The sequence below is a fragment of the Athene cunicularia genome (assembly GCF_003259725.1).
Source record: "Athene cunicularia isolate RWA chromosome 6 unlocalized genomic scaffold, athCun1 chr6_part1, whole genome shotgun sequence".
In the NCBI taxonomy this organism is placed as follows: Eukaryota; Metazoa; Chordata; class Aves; order Strigiformes; family Strigidae; genus Athene; species Athene cunicularia.
In genome coordinates this window covers 26,665,618-26,689,272 of record NW_020799105.1, presented here as the reverse complement: position 1 = coordinate 26,689,272, position 23,655 = coordinate 26,665,618, and the positions used below count along the sequence as shown (strand labels likewise).

The following is a 23,655-nucleotide window of genomic DNA, read 5'->3' as shown; positions in this document are numbered from 1 at the left end:
GAGTGTTTAGAGACAGCAAACTGTGAGAGCAGTAGTAGGCTGTTGGTTATGACTAGGGAAAAAGAATAGGCCGAAGATGAAAAAGGAAACCCAGGGAAAAAAAAAAAAGTTCCTCTCCTGGGATTTATTTGCAGGATTCTCTCACGGAGAGCTATCCAGGAATAACTGAAAACAGAGCTCAGAGCACTGGGATCCCTGCAGCTGTACCCAGACCCCATCCATGTGGAGTCTCTAAGGCTGACAAAAAGGAAGAAACAACAAGAAAGCAGGCTCTTCAGGGGATTTCTCCAGAACCAAGGAATTCGGAATGTGGTTCAAGGAAAATGATGCTGACTACATAAGATTCTGCACCTTTATATGAAATTGTGTTAACAGAATAGAATAACTTTTGGAATAGAAGATGATTAAATGGTATTTATGCTGTGGGGGTCATTATAAATGTGCTATGGGATCTCCAGTGAATTCTGACTTAGCTCTGAAAGGCAACAGAAAGTGTTTATTTTATCCTACAGAACAGTCTAAAATAAGGCAACCCAACTTGCCTGTGTGAGCCCACAGGCTGAAATCATCTAAAGCACCTGAAGTGGCAACCTCTGGTTCAGCTGTCAGGAGGCTGAGGCCAAAGTTTTCCTCATTTTATTCAAACGTTCCCTCTCAGTAGTTCAGTATGATAGAACTTTGGATGTGACGATGTGACCGTGCTGTAAGGCCGGCTGTTTTCCCAGACATTTCCGAATGGCACGGGTAAGTAGCCAGAGAGGGGGTTTGGAGAAACCCAGAGGGTTTGTGACAGGCTCACAATTTCTTGAATATTGGGCCTGAATGAAGTTTGTCTTTTGTTTAAAGACATTTGATAAATGTCTTTAAACAAAAACCATAAGGCTGGTGCATATTATCTACATATGAATGTGTGGGTGTATCTAAAATGACATTTGCATTTTATTCTGCTCATCACTGAATTCATAAAGGAAATACTGAAGTTTTCCTGATATGTGTGTTAAAATAAAATTTCTGGTATTGTAACAAAAGGGTTTGCATGCTTGAAGAGAAACTTATTTACCACCCTGCTTGGTGTGATACTCTGAAACGGAGACATATAGCTTTCTACCAAATGGGTTTACAAGCTACACTGCCATTAAAAAGATTAGCCATGGCAAACATCCAAGAGAAGCGTACTGAACGTATTGGAACAAACCAGTGATCTCAGTACCTTTTCCACCTCATCAAACCTAACAAGACTCATTTTCAAAACATATTATGAGAATTCAATTTGCTGCTTCACTGACATACAGAAGTACAGCTTATTTCTGAGTGTCTGTGAAGTATTTTGATGATGTAATACTATTGGTAGTAGAAGCTCTTTGTCTGCAATTTAAGGGTTGACTTTTTCTGGTAACCTCTTACTTTAGTTACTCAAGAACCCCACATAACTTAAGCAACCTCTCATGACATAAGGTATAAGAATCAATCATATTTCATATAATCTTTCCTTTTACAGCATTAACTGTATGGCTTTTAAAGTATGATGTTCTGTACCTGGAATAATCTGTTACTGCTATGTGTTAGAGCATGTCATCTGAGAGCCTATATTCTGCAAAAAGGTATTTATCAATTTGCTTTATTGATCTTAACGTTTTCACAGGGTGAAAACTTCTGCCAATTTTTCAAGGTCTTTAGCACTGATCATCCAGTCAAGAAGTTACTGTAGTTTACAAATCTTTGACAAATCAGATTTCTAATGGCTGGGACAGAGATGAAAATAAATGCTGCAAAAGTCATCCAGACAAAATAACCTGTAGGTAATAATTTAATACAATAAAGTGGGGCAAGCTCTTCTTTTTATAAGGCAGCTTTGGGCCAGAGGCATGGGGCACTCTGGCGTGCTGCACTCTAATGAGTTAAGGCTTCTCCCTCCCCACCACTGCCCCCCCATCAGCTTGTGCAAGTCTCACCCTCAGTGAAATGCTGGCACAGACATAATACAAAATCCTAACTAGATAAACCCCCCAAAAAATAAGGGAAACAATTTGCTCTCCTCCTTCATGCTCTAGAAGGGTCACAAATACTTTGGAATAAGCAGTCATCTTTTGTAGATGGGCTCAAAAAATGATCATAGATAGATGTGACTCAAAATTGCTGGGAGGGATTCTATTTTGGGGACAAGATAGTTTAGTTTATTTAAAATAAATGGCATATAATAGATTTTTGCAAATAAAAGCAGAGGTTTCTGGAATAAGACTGTCACTGAAGACATTTTCATGAAACATACTGCTGAATGTATACTGTTCCCATATAAAACTTTTCAGACAACATACACTCCAGGAGCTGTCTCCATCATCCTGTTCTCTAGTGAAACAGTGGAATGAAAAAAGTGCTACTGCTTCTGGAACTGAACCAACTTCTTGAGACCTCTGAAGCCTTCACTTGTTTGGGGCATTTCTAAGGGTGTTCTCCCCTGTGGATACTCGGGTGTCTTACGCGACGTTACCTCGTTCAGATGTCTTCCCACCAGCTGATGGGATTTAAACTAGGCAACAGCAGCAACAGAAAGAGCAGACAAACAGATGCACAAGCATTTCAGGAAGCCAGGCTGATGATTCTGGTGCTGTCATATCAGAAAGATGTTGCAAAAATCAAAGACACAGGACAAACGCCGAAAGCCTCAGAACTGCACTGAATTTCAGTCTTGAACACACCATCTGTCACCAGAACGCAGCCCTTGGGTGTGCTCCTGCAAACACTCGTCCCCTGAAGCTGGTGAACTTGGCCCCACTGCCATGAAGGCTGTAGAGTAACTAACAGGAGAGCACCTCTCAGGAACACAGGACAGACAGACACGACGCTTATTTTGCTTCTTCCAATGCAGCAACTGCCCCGATAGCGCCAAGCCCAGGTGGTGCTCACGGAACTGGGAGATATTTCCACCGACTTCAAAGGGCTAACCAAGGCACAAGTGTGCTAACACACGTTTCTGTCTGACTAGGAGCTTTTTGTTCTCTCTAGAGTGGCTTCATGATTTACCTCCTCATTTCCTTCCTTTCAACCCCACTTCTCACCTGCTTCTTTGAACTAAAGCATAAATAGTCTCTTTTAAAGAATAATGTGAATTTAAATTTGTGTGCATGCAACAAGCAGAACTATTCTTGTAATACACACCTTCCAAAAGACATGAAGCAAAAGACTGTCTACTATCAGGTGCATTAAAATAACTTTGTTTTGCTGACGTCTCCAGCCTCTTTTAACACACTCATTCAGGCAGGTAAGGAACTCCTGAGGAACTCTTAGGGAATAATAAGTTATTAATTCAAAACTCAGTTAATGATTCTTGTTAACAAATTTTCTGATCCATGAATTGGCTTAATAAAAACAACTGCAGATATGATAAAAATAGTTTTAAGAACTCTACACCAAATAATCAAAAGTTAAAAATTCCAGTATTAATCTCCCAGAGGGTAAGCATCACGTCACCTTCCTGTGCATGTGAACTAGTCTTGACCATCAGAACTTTGACTGTGGCAAAGAAAAAGGGAGAACCAGCTCACACAGGCCCTCTTTTTTTTTTTTTTTTCCTTTCAGTAGCCTTCTGCCTCAATCACAATCTATTGTGCAATGCACAGAAAACAGTGATCTCAAGAATGAATAGCGAGTGCTCATGTAAAAATGATGACATAACAGATAAAGGCCTCTAGGTACCACTGAAATAGAAATGATAAATATATATAAAGCTAACACATACAGCTGCCATAGATAAGACAGTACACACTTCCTAACTTTAGTATTCAGTACGGTTACTGAATTTATTTTTTTTTTAACACACACTGTATTATGTATATTTAAAAACACAAATGGAGAAATTAGGATTTCCAGGTGGAACTACTTTTCTGCCCTGATTAAAACAGTGGCAAAGTTGAAATTTAGGACCTAAACCACTCGTGTTAGATGAGCAACCAATAGCAAAAATAGTCTGTTACTGTCTATGTGTATGCCAGTTGGTAGAGTTACACAAAATATACCTTGACCGTCTTTGCCTCTGGAGGATGGACAGGCAGGCAGGCAGTTCTGGAGCTGGAGCATCCGTGTGAGAGGCTTGTACGATTTATCTCCAGTTGTTCAGGATTTATTTTTTCTCAAGATGTTCCTTCTAGCTGCTTTTCCACCTTATTTCACAAACTTTTGTTTCAGTTCCACTCATTTTATTTAGCCAGGATTACTGTCTGGTGGGTTTTCTGAATAAAACTTCCAGAAGGTACTAATTAAAGCAACATCATTAATATACACTCAATGTTGTCAAAATTTAACCAAACACTTTGAGGAATTGTTAACTAACTCTGTTAATAAGGAGTAGGCTGTCCAATGAGCACTACATTTAATAAGGATGAGAGCTACTTGGCAACTCCTTGGGGAAAATAAACCATTAAGAGCGTCAGTAATATTACGGCACTGCTGCTGTTGACAAGTATTGTCAAAGATGATTGGACACCTTTACAAAAATACTTACTGCAGGGTGAAAAGTCTTCTGACATCATAAACCATCCTGTCAGCAGTGTCTTAACTCGAAGCACAAGCCAACAATACTGTGTATATAAATGTCTCCTTAACTGGCATTTCCAGTCAGGAAAAATGCTCCTAATGAACTCTTCTCTTGTGTGAGAATGGATAAAATGTGTTACTGAGATGGGTGAAATGTACTTTCTAACAGGAAACAATTAATTCCCTTTGGAGTGTCATTACCTGTAAAAGCTGTCTGCCGCCCTGCTCGGCTTCCCAGCTCACTTCTGCCCAGTGAACACGCCCTGCTGCCAACGCCTTCTGGTGCTGCTTTAGGGATTCTGCTCTCTGTGGTCAAGACCTTCCCAGCAGTGTTGTACCAAGTGTGACAACATCCAGTAGGCAACAGTGGGTAAGAATTAGGCTGTGTAATCTTTTTTAGTGCAATAAAGGTCATTCTGAAAAAATGTGCATCCTATGTCTAGACTCAGAGACAGATGTGTGGGCAAACTTTATCATGTCCAGGGAGTGGGAATACCTCCTGTTCAAAGACCACTTGTTCTCATCTATCAACTGTCCATGCATTTCATATCACTGAATTGTTTCTAATATAAAATATTTGTGATGGGATGGAACTATAAAGCATCAATGAAAACTGAGCGCTCTGTGGGAAGAGCTGAGACACACTTTTGATTTGGTTCATTTTATTTTTGAACTCGGGTATGAGTCTTTGCATTTACTGCTCTCACTTTTAAGTCTTTCTATTTATGTATGATATTGAGAGAAAACTTCAAAAGGGGAAAAATCTCAACCACTTTTCATAAGAAAATTATTTACTACTTTTGTATTTTGTAAGAAAATGTTGGATCAATTTACCTTTAGCTCTGACACACTTTCAGATTGTCTAAGATGCTTTTAACCACAAGCAATGACAGTGAATGTAGGCTTCAAGCTTTGTCTGTCTGTGTAAGGACAAGGATATAAATAAAATTATTTTTATATTTTCAACTGACAAGGTCCCAACTCAGCATTAGTGTGAGCTGGTGTGATTTCAATAAGATGTCATCTGACCTCTCAAAGTATGACATCTAATTTTCGTCAGCTTCCAGATCGTTAGTTTCTTCCTCCAAACTGAATTACCATTTTATATTTCCCTGAATCTGAAAGGGAGATCTGGGTTCCCTAGTTCTCTTCCTAGCAAATGACCCCATGTAATTTATCTTCATATGCTCATCTTAGGCAGCAGATAGTTAAAGCTAAGCAGTAAGGCACATTGCTGTTTGAATTAAATTAGCTGCTTCATATGTACCAAAATACTAATAAGCCTTCATGATGCTCTGCTGAGCTAACTGGCCATGATACGCATCTCACTTAAGCCAAATCAGGAGGGTAAACACAGTCCTGCAAACACAGTAGTTAAAGTACAATGCGTTAAACAGCTGCTACTTGCAAAGGCTACACAAACACCATGGTGATCACACCAACAATCAGAGTCAAAGGTGACAAGAAAAAGGGGGGTCACCTGGGCAATCCAGCAGCAAAGGGTAAGAAGGGTAAACAGGACTCGGGCTGTAACTCCGGCACAACACAAAACAGGAAGGTTAACGACACAAAGTTTTTCTCTGAATCTTTTTTATGGCTTTATGTTGGGCATATTGCTTTTTGGCTTAACGTACTTTTTTCAAAAATAGCTGTCTGTAACATCCTTCAGCGTCAACGTTTCTGTACCGCCAGTGTAACTCTGGACATTTTTCAGGTAAAAACCCAACCAAACCCAGAGCTCCTTTCTTTTTCCAGCGAGCAACAGCCCCTTTGCCCTTTCCCCAGAGGGAACCTGCCCCGGCTGAGGCGGCGCCACCGGGCAGGAGGTGAAGGGGGTGGCGGCGGGCGAGGGCCCCGGGCCCAGGGTGGCCTGTGGCGAGCAGCAGCGAGGGAGAGGCCCAGCTCACAGAACCGGGTTGTGCAGCAACACCAAGGGCCAGGCCAGCGGACAGCCAGGGACGCCTCGGGCCTGTCCAAGGGGCTGCTGCGGGCTGCCCGGCGTGCGAGGCTGCCACTGCAAGCGGGTACGTGTGACAGTCACGCTGGCTCCTGGGAAGGACCCGGCACTGCCCCTTGTTTCAGCAGAACAGTCGAATGTTGCTCTGTGTGACTGTGACTGAGCTAAACATCTTTTCTGGGAACGTGCCTGGCTTAGAGTAAGTTACTTTTGGGCTATAATTTACAAATTCTCATACTGGAAAAAAAAAATTACTGCAAAGCTGAGGCAACAGGTGGGACAGGTTTCAGTTTCCAAACTACTGGGCTTTTCAACAGCACTTTCAGACAGGAATATGCCGAGTGGCCTGGTAACAGCAAAGACCATGATCTGTTTAGAATTTGCTTTGCTTTCTGCTTGCAGCACGGCCTGTAATCCTCACCTTACACATGGCATACAGGAATGCTCTGTCCTTGAAACTTGTTACTTCATCGATGTTCCCCTCTTTTTCCCTTTGCCACAGTTACTTAAACAGAACTGCTTACTTGGGTGATAGAACCAGTTCCTCACAAATTAAAGAAACGCCCTATTTTCATTTGGGAATTAACTGAGAATGATGAGTGGTGATGGTTTCATGTGAGGGGAGAAACAGGGAGAAGACCTGTCTGAAAACTGTTTTAATGATTATATTCTAACTGTCGTGGAGGAAATGGCACCTGTCTTTTCTGCTTCCAGCTGGGAAGCTGTTTCTGTGCTCCAGCCTTAGAAGCTGGAAGAGCCCAGACACTACACAATGTCATGTGGGAATTTGTTTGTCAGGGGCTGAGGCATCCACTGGCTATTTAAGATATCTCACCGATACCTGGAAGGTAATCTACAGTGCATGAATGAGTATGAAATATTTCTATTTGGTGGAAAATACTTCTTAATTGGCAGAAAAATCGTGTTATAAAAGTAGCTTATAGAGCAAGTGTAAAAATAATTTAGGACTTCAACAATTTTTAACCTATTTGAGTGCCTAACTCTCCCTTTTGTGAGACAACAGGACCCAGGAGCGTTCCCGAGGTAAGGTTCTAAGAAAGAGGAATCCCATTTGCTTCAGGAGTACTGTACCAGTCCTGGCAGCAGGTGATTTGCATACTTGGTGAGACATGGGTAGGTACAGGCAGCCCGTCAAAATCTAAACCATCATCTTGTCTTCCCGTTTCGCACCTGAGGGCAACACCTGGGATATGTACAACAGCACCCGCAGGGCTGCGTACAAAAGGTACAAAATGCAGAACTGGGGAAGGAACAAGTGAGAGTTCATTTGAAAATGGCTCTGCTTCACGCAGAGCGGACTGGCTCTCTCAGTGCAAATTAGACAAGAAAAAAAAACAATCATGCAACCTACTAGAACAACAACAACAACAAAGGTCATGGGACAAAATACAAGGGTAGGGAATAAATAGGTTATAGACTAAACAGGATTCTGGCAGAGTAACGGATAAGACCAGAGAGAATTCCAAAGGAGAAACACTCTTTCAAGAGTAAATGAGATTCAACCTTCTCCTGCTGAGAGGTGACAAAGCCAAGATACTGCCAATGCAGAGGGTCTGCTTGAGAAAAATATCACATGGAGGATATCTAAGACACAAACATATGTCCAACCAGTAAATTACATGACAGCCTAATGCGACAACAAACAAGAATAGGTCACTTTAAGAGAATGATTAATACATGAGATTACTGTGCACGCAGACTTATCTGAAAGCAAACCTTGTAGGTGGGTGTGAACTCTTGCTAAAGTCAGGTCCTATCTTTGCTATACAACAGCTACAAGAATAATTATAATAATTAATGGGGAGCAGTGATAAAGGCAACAATTGCCCACCTGTATATTGACTGACCACAACGTTGTTATTTCTTTTTTCACACCTACTGCCTTTTGCAATGATTGCTGACTACCACAGACTCTTTTCCAGCCTCACACTGGACTTGCTGTTTGCTCACAGCCGGGCTGCTCAGCCCGTGACTGACAGAGCTTACAGAGTTTAAAATTCTGAATTGTATTTAGCCTCCAGTGGCTAAGGTTGCTATGGGCTACATTAGATCACAAAGGGTAATGAGATGAAAACATGAATATTCACTACATAAAGTAAAAGGCCTCAAAATATAGCAGTATAGGAACGGGTGAATAATGTCTGAAAAATACTTGGTTGGAAGGGGTCTTTATGTTCCCTGAGTGAAGGCTGCAATGCAGCCTGGGGTTTCTTGCTAAGCTGGGGCTGCTCTCCCAGCCTGCCTTTGCTTTGGGCAGGTTTCAGGAGGACGGAGGAAGGATTTGCTGCTGCTGAAGGCAGTGTGGTTTGTCCCTACCTCCTGTTCTCAGCCCATGGAAGACAAATGAGGAAAGGGGTGGGCTTGGAGAGGGTAACCTCTGGGCTGGGGGGTACCACCGCTGGAGCCGTCTCCCGGCTGGCTGGTGGGGACGGCTGTGCCCCTCTGCAGACGCCTCTCCAGGGATCCCAACTGTGAAGTGCTGGAATGTTCCGGCAGCGCCCTGGGCAGAGGCTGCCGCTGGGCTGAAACAGCCCCAGCACATCGTGGTCGAGAGCCAGCGGGCCAAGACTTTTTTCCTTGGAAGTTCACTCACTGCAACACTAGCACTCTTCTCTGTGCTGCTCAGGTCATACAGGACAGCGAGCTGAAACAAGCACGTACTTCAAGAATTAAAAGGAGCTCAGAACTGAAGGAATTTATAAAAATGCCTAGATATCAAGTGCCCTGCTGAACAAAGAGGAGATCGCTGACAGCCTCGCAAACTGAGCAGATGCGGCAAGTGCTGCGCTCAGCCAAGGCTCTGCCCCGGGTGTTTGTGAGGGGCGGCCGCCTGACCACGCTCCCTCTGCGCTGCAGCAGCATGGTCACGTGGGGCAGGATGAAGAATTCACCTAAGATCAAGCAGACATATGGTCTTAAACAAAATTACAGTTTTGCATGGGAAAAGAACAATAGTTCTGTTTCGTTTTGAAGCTCCTTAAGTATGCCTGCAGAAATGCTATTTTCAGATGTGCCTGGCAGGAGAGCTCAGAAGTGGCTTTGGAATCCTTCCCACATACAAAGCTGCCTGGAAAGAGTCCTGAAGCTAACGTGCACTAACACAGAGTCCACCAAGACCTTGCAGAAACCCACTTGCACATACATTAACACAAATTTACCATGTTGCCTTAATACCATTTCATTTACAGCTACAAATTGAATTTGTAACTATAAGACACTATAACTAGAAATTCTCATAGAACTATAATAATATATAATTATGATCTATACCAACCAAAATTAATGTATGATTAAAAATACTAACATAGCTATGTAAAATCCAACAAATGCCATTTATAGATTGCTTAGTAGTTTTAAAACTTAGAAGTGAACTGCTGTTTCAAAAGGGCAGAAGTCAAATTCAGGATTAATGGCTAGATAAAGAACTTCAGTTTCACTTATATGCAACTAAGGCCAAAGTGGTAATTCTGAAAATCCTCATTCACCTACTATCTTATCAACCATGCCAAGGCTCTGCTCTCCACTCCTAGAACTGATTTTCTTATTTTGTCTGGTAACTGTTTCCTGTGAAATGCAGAAGCAGCCCTGAGAGCAGAACTCATATCCGCTCCTCCACGTACAGGCGGATGGCTGCCCATGGGGTGACGGCATCCTCTACTTTTGTATTTTGTCTTTTTTGACCTTCCACCTGCTGTATTCAAAATTAATAAGCCAAAGGAGATATGCTATATGGGTAGGGAAACACTCATGCAACAGCCTGACAGGGTGCTCTTCTTCTGAAGGAAGGAAGGATTTAACTTCTAGTTTTGAAACCTCTCATGTCAAGTTTCAACCTGCAATAAATTTTAATGGTCTTTATAAACTTATAAAGCCTTGAAAAATAGCTTTTCTAAATATAGAATCATCTGTCCTGACTTTTAGAGATTTAAGTCAGGACTACAAGGCTATATTAATTTAGCTACACTGTGTTTTCATGCAGCTTTTCACAATGGAGAGTCAACACCCCTTCCCACAGAGGGTTTAAGCAAAGGTGGGTCCTCACTCCAAGGATCAAAAAGCATGTAAGATTTGCACTGGCTTGTTACGGAGAGCATCAGCCTAGTTCCAGTTCTCTTTTAAAAAAACACCAAATGGTGTAAAAGACAGCTGGACAGCAATGTTCTTATTTTCTCCACGGCTGTCTGGACTTGGCAAATAGAGCAATGAAGGGAAAGAGGCCTCTGGTATTTCAGTTTCTTTACAGAATTATCTGTACTACTGCTTAAAGACAAGCAGGAAGTCAGTAGTGTAAAAAAATATTTTAAAGTATTCTTGATTCAGTATAAGGTCTCCACTCTACAGAATCAAAAAGTAACTTTCTACCTGATACTTATTACAACATCAAAATTTTACTTTTAGGGACCATTAGCATAGGGACTAGAAAGAAAATAAGGAAAAGGTTTATATAAAGTTCAGTTTTTAAAGCTGGTATTAAGAAGCATGATACAGTAGCTGGAAATATACAAAGACCTAATTTTTCGCCAAGACCTGTGAATAATGATTCTGGAGATACTTTCTCTAACAAGTGGTAGGAGTTCAGTGCTCTCAGTGATTACTGAATATAGTTCAACAATCAACTGAAACCAGAAGGTAACAAACAGTAGAAAAGCAGACTGTACCTGGATTTTGAAGAGCATAATGAAATTGATAACTACAAATACAGTAAAGAAGAACAAAACCCCAGAGAAATGCTACAACACATCATCATTTTATTGGGGCATTTTAGTTAGAAAGTTACTCAAGAAGTATTATTACTCATATTGAAATGCTATCTCAGTGTAATGAAAAACTGGGAACAAGAAGGTCTGACAGTTAAAGAGTTTTAGGTTCCTAAACAAAAAGGAGAATCTTGAGGTTTTTTTCTAACAGATAATGGCATTTTTTTGTACTCTCGGTGGTGTATTTTATGCGAAAGCACATAAAAAATGCTTTTTGTTTTGTTTTTCTTATTTACTGATCTTTTCTTTCTATTGTTTTCCTTAAATCCTAGACAGCAAGAGTGGTAACTCTTCCCTATTGTTCCTGTGAAGTCTCATGGAAGATCAGTTTCCCTGAAATTTATGAATATGGGAGATTTTAATTAACATATTAAGGCAAGTTGGCAGTTGCTTGTCCCACGCCTGCGCCCGCACAAACCCCGCTGCCCCTCGCCCACGGGGCTGGGAGTGCTGGCTCTGGGGCCACCACTCCCACGGGAAAGCTCAACTCATCCTGGGGTGAGTGGTGACGGGGGCTGTCCCAGTGCCCGGGGCTGTCCCGCCCGGCCTGACTGACCGACCAAGAGCTTCTTGAGCACAGGAGTGGTGAGTTACTGCCTCTGTCACTGCCGGCAGCCTGCACTACACCGCCCAGCTCAGGCACCAGCTCTTCCTCCGAGCTGGAACCAGTAAGGAGCACAGCGTCGTGACATCATGTTATGCAGAACTTACGGTGCCTTAGGAGAAGATGTAACTTTGAAAGTGGAGTGTGAAAATTTTGGATGACTTCCTTATAAGAGGGATCATCTAAGGAGCAAAGTATAATGATTTCCTTTCAAAAAAATTCTTACCAGTATAAAAATATATGCCTACATGGCTGTCATGGCTTCCTTTAAAATTAGGGAGAAAGGGCAGAGAAATGAATTGTAAAAGATGCAGATACATTAATATAAAACAATTAAAACTCAGAAATGTACAAAACCATCCTCTCCATTCAGATTATTACAATAGAAGATTTTTTTTGCTAATTTTAAATGAAAACTGAGAATATGCAAGAATCAGATTTGATTATTTCCTCAGTCTGTACTGTAAGTGTGTAAGCACCTTCAGGACACCAAAACTTCCAGATACTTTCTATAACAGCAATATGTTTACCTTCATTTTTGTAACCACAGACTCAGATTTTAAATTAAATTCTAAAATACTTGTACAGTGATAACTATGGAAAATACTATTAAAGAAAACCCCTTCTGGTCACCCTCTGTATATGAACGTGTTTTCACAGTTGAAGAGGAGATCGTAGAGTGCACAAACATGCGATGGTGCTGCCGAGGTAAGCGGGACGGGGACTGAGGCGTGAGAGCTCAGGGCCGGGTTCAGTGCCCGCGGCTCCGGAGCAAAGCGCTGTCAGAGCTCCCTGAACTCGCGGCTCCCCTCGCCAAGGAAGGCGCTCTCATGCGCTCACTGCGATGCCTGGCTCCAGCAAGAGGGACTTTTCTTACTTATTACTTCAATTAGGGCTTTGCTTATTTTTCTGACATGGAAACCAGTGGTTTTCATTTGAACCAAGCTCTCGTGAGGAACCGGCGTTGGCTGTCCAACGCTGGACACGTCAGGCCACGCCGGCGCTGGCTGGCTCAGGCCCCGGGCCCGACGCAGGGCAGCAAGGCGGGGCGTGGGTCACCGCAGCGCCTCTGCCCATCCCTGCTTACACCCCGGGTAGCTGGATCCCCCTGGAACGCTGCTCTGGCAGTGGCATGAGAACAAACCAAGAAAACTGCTGAAGGTGAAATTGTGGCCCCACCGAAGTTAACCACAAAAATATTACCAACTCAGAGGAGTAAAGCTTTCAACCCCAGGCCAGCTATAGAGTGTATCAATAAGATCTCAGGATAAAGCCCAGAGAATAAACAGTTTATGCTGATAAAAAATGAATTTATAAGTAACTTAAGTCTGCTGCAACTCAAAGGGATGTGACCTTTTCCATTTATCTCAAGAGTACACTGACTCTCAAGCATGCTTTTTGAGGGGAAAATTTACAAGTAAGACAAGAATGCAACTGTGCTACTGATTTGTAGAACTCTATGTGAAAATCAGGCAATTAATTGTATGCACAAACGATGAAGCAAATGAAAGAAGGAGAAAACTGTCCTAATTGATCTTTCATTTTTTGAGAGATGCAAAATGTAGTATTAGATGTATTCAGTACCACTTTAACCGAGATACTCTGTCTTCAGTTGCTGGCCAGCATCCCATGATGTAAGACTGTTACACCATGGATCAAGAACAGAAGTAGTGACTAATTAATTCATAGACTGAATCAATGGACCGTATTTAAAATATTGTCTATAAAACAAATTCTGAAATACTGCTTTGGGGCTATCGTTACAATTGCTTACAACTCCCTTCTAAATTCAAATGCTCATGAACTGAGCCCGTAACCTGACACAAAAAGTGACTAGAGCTTTCTCCCTCTCCCTCCAGTGAAAAGAGCTTTGTTTGATGCATTTGCAGAACAAACGGATGCACCATACACTTTCCAGCTAAGAATACCAAGAAGCTTAAAGAACTATTTTCTAAATATACAGGACTGATCATACACTTCTTTGGCTAAAAAGACAAAATCTAGTACACAGGCTATATAACAAACATATTAAACTCACATTTACAAATAGTATATAAAAGCAGCTAAGTCATAATAAGCTACAGATTATATTTTTTTCCAGAGGAAAAAAAAATGAGGGAAAAATGGAGTAAAAACTACTAGGAAGTGAAACCAAGGCATTTAGGCCATATATTTAATCTCTTTCTTGCATGAGTGAAAAGATTCTAAGTTAAAAAAAAAATCCTACATTAAATCTACTGGGTTTTGCCTATTCAAAATACCTGGGCTTGCAGTTAATAACATACCATAGTCATTATTTCAATACAGAGAAAAATATTATTTCTTTCAGGAAAATTAATGTCCTTAGTTTCACGAACAAAAATAGGACACTGACCTGCAGAAACTCTAAGAACCGTCAGTCCAGTTTTGCAGCACTTCACTTGGGCAAGACTTCTTACTGAGCTTGGCGCCCGCGCAAGGCCGACAGAGGGAGAGCAGGATTCCCTTGCCACATGACCCAGACCATGAGGAGGGATGGGTGGAAAAAAGCACACTAACATAAAGCCAGTTTGCTCTTTGTACGTGCACGAGTTCAGCTTGTTGGTTCCACACCTTATATTTTTAGCAATATTCTCATATTCAGTTCTCATACTTTATCAACATTCTCTGCTTAAGTTCAAAGAGATTTTGTGTTCTATAAACTCAGCGTTAGCATCCCTGTACCATGTTACCCTGTACCCCCCTTCCCCCTGCCCAGAGCGTTCCCAAAGCCCCGGAGTTGGGAACAGGCTCCCCTCGCCGAGGAAGGCGCTCTCATGTGCTCACTGTGATGCGCCCACTGAATGGGAACAGGCAGACGGGCGAAGCTGGACCTGACCCGTCACGGCTGTTCCCCAGGATCTGGCCAGGGTCCCTGCTCAGAAGGGTCCCTCCCACCTCGGTAGGGCAGACTGTGTTTGGCAAGCATCTGTGTGAGTTAGAGAGCCACAGCCTGTGGACAGCAGCCCAGTTCAGGGGCTCTCAGCACGGCCCCAGCCGCGGCTCAGCGCTCTGGGGCAGGAACTGAAGAACACCAGCAAATTCCACTAAAGCAACGGTGCGTCTGGGGAGGTGGAATCCATTTACTGGGGCTTTGGCCACAACATCTGTCTAGATGTCTATGCTCTTGCAAAAATGTTATGGGACCTTTGATGGCAAGAAGTGGTCAGGATCTTGGTTTTTCATCTTATTTGAAAGACAACAGAAGCAAGAGCAACGTGACTGCTGGCTGGGCCCCAGCGGGATTCACCAGCAGCTCAGAGTCAGGGCGCAGCCACGGCCGGCGTCGCCGAGCCAGCACCTGTTTGATGGCCCCTTGCTCTGGGGCAGCGAGGGGACCGAATGCAGGGCCCCGTCCCTCCCAGCCTGCACTGCGGATCCACCGCACCCAGGGATCGACTTGAACTTCGCAAGCCAGAACTGTACTTAGGGAAATATTTAATCCCTAACGTCGATGCTGTGTGCAAAACAAAAGAAGCACACGAGCTAGATTGGGCTTTGGTTTTGCAAGGAAAGAAAACAAGTAATAGAACTGAGGAAGAAGGAGCTGGCAGCGGATAAGGTGCCATCAGAATTTGGTGACTGCCCTCCCTGAAGACAGTGATATGGCCTCGAGGAGCTGCTCCTGTGGTTTCCCAGCCAAGTCTGCAAGCATGTGGGCAGGGGAGGGGAGAGGAGATGATACTCAGCTCATATTATAGGGGATTTCTTTCATTTCACTCATTACATCAATTAAAGTCAAAATCTGTGTTTCATCCACAGGGATTTCTGGGATGGAACATTTTTACCTGGTCTTGCATTTTTTTTACCAGGGGTTCATCTCTGGTGTAGCAGCTTATTTAATATTTTTGTTCTAGACAATAACAGACTCATACAGTAGATACAGTAGCTTAAAATGTTAATGGTAGTGAAATACATCATTTGGATGTTAATGCTCTGTGTCAAACTATTCAGATACTGCAGCAACAACACTTCTCAGTCACAGCTCTCACGAGCCCTCTTATTTACTCCCAGTTTAACTTCTAATCCTTTTGTCAAACACCTTCCATTTCCCCCAAGGCTTCTTTCTTTCTCTGCAGTCTCACCTTACGCCACTTTCAAGCTCCATTCTGGCCGTACCTCAAGGAGCAGTGGCACTGCCTCGCCTGGCAGGGACTCCTCAGTACCCCAGCATCTGTCACCTGACAGCGGCAGCCTGTCACCCTCTCTGCAGATCAGTGCTAGGACAGGACACAGAAAATCTTTTTCCCAGCTCTCTGTTTACACCTGGGAAGGGCAAGACCAACTCACTGTCACATCCCACGGGCAGTGCCTTGGGGCCATCTCGCTCTTCCTGTGGTTTTCACTGCTCTCCCCCAGTAGTCCAGATCACCCCTGCCCCGTCCTCCCTCCGCACAGCCCTGTCTTGTTGTCCTGGTCTCTCCTTGGCTAACTGTCTAGAGCCTTCCTCTTCTGGCTGCTTCTGCAAGTCTTGCTCCCCTTGCCTGGAGACCCGGAGTCGGCCTGAGGCTTCACCCTCTGAGCTCCGCTACGCCCTTCCCTGCAGTGGCTGCCAGGTGGCTCCTCCAGAGTTTGGGTTCTGGCTGTTGTCCCACCAGTGTTTTATTTATGGAGGTTTCCCGCCGCTACTTGCTCCATCAGGATGTCAAGCAGAGGAAGGCTCATTTATCACTTGCCCACGACCTCACAGGGCATGGCCCTCGGTAGCTGGAAGGAAAATCCTGGGTTGTATCCGGCCTGGCTGTAATTTGTGAGAAACTTAACCACTGAAATAGTAACAGCAACCTCTACTGAGATTTGGACAGATTTGTGAGAAGAAATTTTTCAAGGGGTTAGACCTCAGCCAGATGTTCACATCACTTCACAGAAGGATCAAAAGCACAACTGATATAAGCCCACTCACAGAAAATTTCTGAGCTTTGCCTGAGAGCGGAATGACACTGAACTGACAGAAAGGTTTGAAGAATCTGCAAAGCATTCATGCAACAACATATTTTTGCCAAACCTTGTTCTGGCTGAAAGCGCTAATGTTGGTGAAATCAAGTAGAAGAGTATTTCTGGTAAAAAATTTGTATCTATTTCCCCTCACATCCTTTTACCCTGACCAGGTACACAACTAATGAAAACACTCAAAGACGTACACACTGCTGGTCTTCTGTTATCACACTCAATCAATAAGAACAATTTAGAGTGGTGGTAACCTCTCCATGCATGCTTCCATTGTCCCAAGGGATCAATATAATCAGTAACGCAGCTGGCTGGTGAGAAATAATGAGATTATGATAACAAAAAGGCAAGCTTTCCAAATTTTTTCTTAGTGTATGCCAAAAGATCATACTTTTCTATCTATCCATAAAGGATACAATAGCAATATTTAAGAATACTGTATCTATTAAAAAAAAAAAAAGTTATATAAAAAGTGCAGTTTTATTTATGATTTTCTGAACTTTAACTTTCTTGGCGAATCCAGTATTTCTTTCCCTTAAAAGCAACTGTTCAGATTTGACTTCTTCATTCTTGGAAAGGGGCCATACATGTTTAAAACTGTACCAAATTTTCTATGGACTTCTCCTGAACAGGACTGCCCCTGGGTTTTGTGTGATAGCAATACTTGTCTATTCATGGCTAAAATTCACCTAAGGGGTAAGATGATTAAAATCATGTAGACGTACTAAAAAAGCTGAATTATTCTAATAGTCTTAGCAGTTATAGAACATGTTCACTGAAGCTGAAAAAGCACAATCTAAGTTCCTGTCCTCTTCCCTGCTGCTTCTCTATGATCCCGCCTCGGGCAGCGGCATGAGGCTCCACAGCCCACGTCCAGTCTGCTCCTTGCCGAGGGTCAGTTTTCAACAGCCCGAGGCAAAGGATGCCTCTATGGTTGCAATAAAGTGTTTTAACAGGTTATCTGGGTCCAGTGCTTAAAAGCAGCTACACGTCTCTTAGTACACAATCATGTCGGGTCTATTTTAGGAGCAGCTATAAGAGGCAGGATCAGCTGAAAGCGAAGGACAAGCGACAGAGCACTGTTGGCACGCAGGCTGCAGCGTCACTGCTCATGGGACGATGGAGGGCAGGTGGGAGGACTAAGCACTGATGAAAGGAATGGAGATCCCTATCATTTCTACAGCGTGCATGGGAACACTCGCATCCTACCTACAGTGCCAGTAACAATTGTTTTAGCTAGCTAGTTAAATAAATGGATTATATATGAATCTTACCTGGGAGGAAATGAGATGTCCAGTTCATACAATCTGTCTTTAAAGACTGACAGCTCTCTGTCAAATTCTAAAAGCTATAAAAGATAAGAAATAAGAGTATTCACTCTTCAGTGTTGAACTGAAGCAATCTAAAAATACTACATTATATAAAAGGAAATAAACAGACACTTAAATAAATACACAGCTTGAGGTGTAACACCCATATAATAGCTTTCAAAACATAGTGCAAAACACTCAGTAGTACTATTTTGATACACAAACAGTTCATTGAGAAAAGTGTTCAAAATGTTCCTTTTCATCTCAGTGAAACACGTTAACACTGGGTCTTTACATCAGTGACCTATATGTACACTTACTATTTCAAGATGGGTACATTTTTTCAAATTATTAGCAATCTTTTCAAAGATAAACCAGACTAGCATTAAAAAAAGAACAGCAAACTGATATGCTAATCAGCCCACAAAAATGCCAGCAAAAGGTATCATATTACTTTATATTATCTTTAGCTCAGATAAGAAGGTACAATAAACACAAGGATGTGCACATCACTCTTCCTAAGCAAAGACAAGCCGTGTTTTTGTACACCTATTTTGGGTGGTGCATGTCAGATAGCAGAGAGGGATACGTGACAATAGGTAAAACGTGTTCCCTGGCAGCAGCCAAGATATAGTACTAGAAGCAGGTATTTAACAGAGATGTTCATAAGTCTAGATTTAACGTCCTGTATAAATATTAGCCCTTGCCAAATTTGTTTTCCCCCAGACCTCTACAGAGAAAATAAATATCTGTAGTCTTTTGTTCATAAACACAAACCTGCTCACAGCAAGTCAACGATAATCGTCCACATTAAACCAATAATTGTTCTGATGGACATAAATAACCTTATTTCAGAACCACGGCTGGTGTTAAGCCTGACGTCCAAGTGAATTAGCGAGTTGAAAGACAAAAAGCTCATAATCTGCACTGTTGCTGGCCGTCCCTCTAAGTGCCACTTTCTATTTTGACAAGCGTGTCATCCCCCCAGCATCCCGCAGGATGGCGGCGTGTTTGCCCACTGTTCATTAATCATGTCCCATCTCACAGCTGCGCTGATACCATTGTATGAATGGCAGAGGTTCCCAAAGAAATTAGATTGTGTCCTTCTTTCCCCTCTGCCACCTCATAAATCATTCCTGAAATGTGCAATTAGCAGCTACTTGTACACATTAATTATCTGTGTGAAAAGCAGCTACCTGAACCACCTGCACTGCTGATTAGCTCCCTCTCCAAGGCCCACCCAGCCTTCCTCCCTTCCTGGCTGCCGTCTTGCTGTACGGACGCACAGAGAGGGCAGATTTCCCTGTTGCAGTGCATCCTACACCAAATTCTGTGACGGTACGCTGGAAGAGATCTTGCAATACAAATAACGGCAGATCATTTGTACGTGTTTGAACATCTGATTGAAGGTCCAATATTTATCCAAGATGTTTGGATAAATAAACTTCTGTGTGGAAACTTGCAGAATGTATCTGTTAACACGCCCAATCCTAAAACAGGCTGGTGCAGCCACTATTCTTACTGGAACAATCTCAACATACTTCAGGAAAAAATGGTTTGTGGTGCATGTTTCCAGACTGTGATCCTGTATTTAAGTACGTATACAGATGGTACAATACATGCATGCAAACTGGTTGTGAAAACAAATATTGTCATCCCTCTGCCACTCCATGTGCCTCCACCTTAGAGATACTAACTGCCCAACATGAACCTAGCATAGGAAAAAAACCTGCCAGCCCAGTTAAAACTTCTTTGAAATACATGTCTATTAATACAGTGCAAATACATTTTTCCTACTGTTGCCAAGTAAAGAGATCAGAGCAGAAAAGTGGAAGCATCAGGAGAAAGAGGCTATTTCTGAAGTATGAAAACTGCAAGGACTGAATAAAAGAACAATGCTCCACAGAACACAATGGTATAAATTACTCATGGACATTCCAAGGGCTGGAGACATTAAACAGAGGCATTGTCCTCTCACACCAATTCACACTTTCAAAATTTTATACATTCAGATTGTTCTTGCTATGATGATGTTTGCCAACTAAAAGAAGGCCAGGACTAAGGAGGACTAAGCACTCAGATGTGTGTTATTATCCAGAGAAGTTTCTGATGTGTTTATTTGCTGCAGTTGCCTATGTAGTTGTGTCTGTGCTATGCAGATGAGCTGCTGACACTGGTGACAGAGGACACAGAGAGCAGGAACAAGACTGTATTGTGTGCTGTGCTCTCTGTCAGCTCCCCAAGTTTCCCCAGGTAGAGGGACATCTTTAACCTGAAATGACAAAGCCAAAAACTCACGAGGACCCAGCTGGATGTCAAAGCCCAAGTAGGTGCCTAGAAGAAATATTTAGGGAATGCTCGTTGTAAACAATTCATCCTCACATGTAAAACATTTAAATATTTTCACTGGATCATTTGCACAAACTTTTATTTCATGCTATATTTTAAACAATTGGTTAACAAATTGTTTCTTTTTTCCTAGCTATTAAGTGACTATGTTACAGTCCCTGTAACCTTCTCTTCAAATGTGTCCACAAACTACACAAACAGAGATCTGCTCATTCTTAGGAAGGGCAACGACAAGTTATTTGTGTGTTCAGGACTACACAGTGTGAAACCACCTAACAGCTTTTCTCTATTTACCTGGTAGCACTGCAGACAGTGAAGGAAGTGAGAGGGAGAAACGATGAAAATTTGAATCGTCCATTTCGAGAAAACTCCAGTTAATTTCTCAGTAGAAGAGCATGTTTTAACTATTACTTTTTTTTTCTGGTATTAAAAGCACTCATTTAAGCCTGTAATCTCAAAATGCAAGGTTATTGGTGAAAAACCAAGGTGTTCACCAGATCTGGTCACGAATAATTATAAATGTCACTTCCCCTCAACACAACTTAGTGAGAGAAGGAACGGGACCTGACATGGGCATCATTTAATTGTATTTGCTTTATGACAGGTACGTTGGTGTCTGGAGCTCCTTGGCACTGCAGAAAATGAATGAAAATTAATATGGGCCAGATGATACTGAGGAGCAGTCAGAATCTCACAGAGTAATGTCTTTATTTTTAAAGCATATAACATTGTTTTTTAAAAAAGCCACATACTGTTTGTGGCTAGAACATACTCTATTCATGGCAGTTTTCAGCTCACATATTTCCATATCGCACACTAAACAGCATTGTGAACAATGTCATCACTGTAACAGTAAACATGAGTATGTCTGTCACTAAATGCCTTAAAAATTACAAAGAAATTAAGTTCAAAGCCTAAAAATCAATATATTGTTCTATTTAATTTGTTCATTATAAGATCATCCTTAAGAACCAAATCTTTAAGGTGTTACATGATGTGCTGGGGTAATTTGAGCAATTACACAGAGATTTTAAAATGCTGTGGCTGGAAGTTAATTCCAGAACTATATATCACATGCACTTCACAAGACTGGATTTTTTCCTCAACTCAATTTCACCAATATATTTATACCTAAATGATAGCAAGGATGATGCAGGGTCTATGTTTTATCTTAAGCTGTTGATATTATGTCAAGATATTTGCTTTACAATGTCCAGTGACCAGCCCAACATGCATGTTTGATTAACATCTTCTAAAGGAAAATTTCATCCATCCATCCATCCATCCATCCATCCATCCATCCATCCATCCATCCATCCGAGCAGTGTATCTGTAGTTAGCTCATACCCCATGAGACAGAGATCACACGCCTTGGGGGATACGTGCAAGAAGGCACCTGGCATGTGTCTGCTGGCCTGCGACTGTGAGAAAATACAGGGCAGAATATGATTTTTAAGAACAGGTTAAATGTATTGATAGGATTTAACAGTCTGAAGTTATGTATTTCTGTTTAGCAAACTTCATGAGCCAAGTACTTAAATGAGTTTATATACTCAAGCCCCTACTGACCAGAACAGGAACTGGCTTGCCATCAGTGAAGCCATGCACAGAACTCACGACTGGCTGCGTTTGCAGTAAAGGATGTTCCCTATTTCATCTGAGGGGATTAAAAGCGTTTAGGGCTGTTGCCTTATTAGCTGCAGTGCCCAACACCTCCTACAGGAATTACCAAAGCTGTTGTTTTTCCAGGCAACTGTGTTGCCTGTAAAAGCTGCTGAAGAGAGTTTTGGTTTCCCCCTTGCTTTTTCTTGTCAGCACTATGGGGTGCAAGTGCGTTTGCGTACAAGGGTGAAGCAGAAGCCAACGTGCGGCATGGGCACTGGGCTCCTGCACGGGCACTGCCCGCAGCACCCCAACACCGCCCAGTCAGAACCAGTTGAGCTGGGTGGGACAGATGGTCCCGGCGCTGCGCAGCCCTTCTGACGGGGACCCCAGTGAGCTGCCTCACCCCAGGCCCCAGTACGGGCTGCAGGTCGCTGTCCCTACAGCTCATGGGGCCCTCTGTGGTTAAGCAGTGTGTGCTCTGGCCAAAGACAACAATTACTTGGAATACTACATTCAGTATTGCCTAGCTTGACAGTAATCAAAGGATTACAATGGAGTGTAGCCAGTTGTAGACATCAAGGTAATTCTGCTTGCTTCAGTCTGAAGCGATGAGGCCAGTGTCCATCGGGATGCTGCGATGGGCCACCTTGGCTAAAATCACACACGTATGAACCCTTTAAAATAGGGCAACTTAATTCAGTCATTGGAGTAGAACAACGGCAATTACTCATCAAGACCTACAGACCAAAGTCAGAGCACTGGTAGATCAGAAGGTGATATTAGCAGCATTTATCAAATCTATCTGCAGGGCCCACCAGAGAATTCACAGCTGTGAAAGGGAAATGAAGTTTCAGACCCAAAAGAGGAGATGAGCATACAGGAATGACCTTAGAGAATTAAAATATGTGGACACTGGTCACTGTAACCTCCTTTGCCAGTCTTGTACAGCACATGATTTTTTTCAAGAGGCTTTGGAAATACAGGAATTTTATCCAGCTCTCTAGTGAAAGAAAAATATTTAGAAAGTGATTCAGCAGTCTACTGACTTCAATTAAAGGCTTGTGGAAATGCTGATCTCTCCCACTTATCCATGAAAATGTCATACACAACTCTGCTCTGGCCTTATTTTAAAGCTACTGTTTTCTCCAGCTAAAACTTTGTAAAATGATCCACTACTATATATTTTTAATCTTAATTTTCTTTCTCTCATAAAGCCATTCTTCAAAGTCATGTTTCACAGAAAAAAGCTCAGATTATTGAATATAAATGTATTACTTACACTGCTTTTGTATATTATTACATTTCTGCATGTTTCTGAGAATTTGTCTGTACATCCCAATAGGCAGTGTTGCCAAATCATAAACTCCTACATAAATATGGATACATGGCACAGAGAGAAACTGCACCAAATACACTTCTCCTAGCATCAGAAGACTTAGACGGTCAGCACTGAGGGCTCTCTGTGCCTGTACTAATTCAGAAAATCTTTGATTTCAGTGGAAGCTCCCCCTGAAAAATGCTATTTTGTTCTTTTTTTTTGACAATATGCCCCCTCCC

At 42.3% G+C, this 23,655-nt stretch overlaps 1 protein-coding gene across 2 annotated transcripts in view; it reads right to left on the bottom strand.

The window, feature by feature from the left end:
• The window catches only part of INPP5A (inositol polyphosphate-5-phosphatase A), a 179,792-nt gene that overhangs the window by 7,751 nt on the left and 148,386 nt on the right, over positions 1-23,655 (bottom strand). For both annotated transcript variants that reach the window (XM_026851240.1, XM_026851239.1), the window contains exon 11: positions 18,109-18,182. In XM_026851240.1, the coding sequence (XP_026707041.1) occupies positions 18,109-18,182 (74 nt within the window). The remainder of the gene's footprint in view (positions 1-18,108; positions 18,183-23,655) is intronic.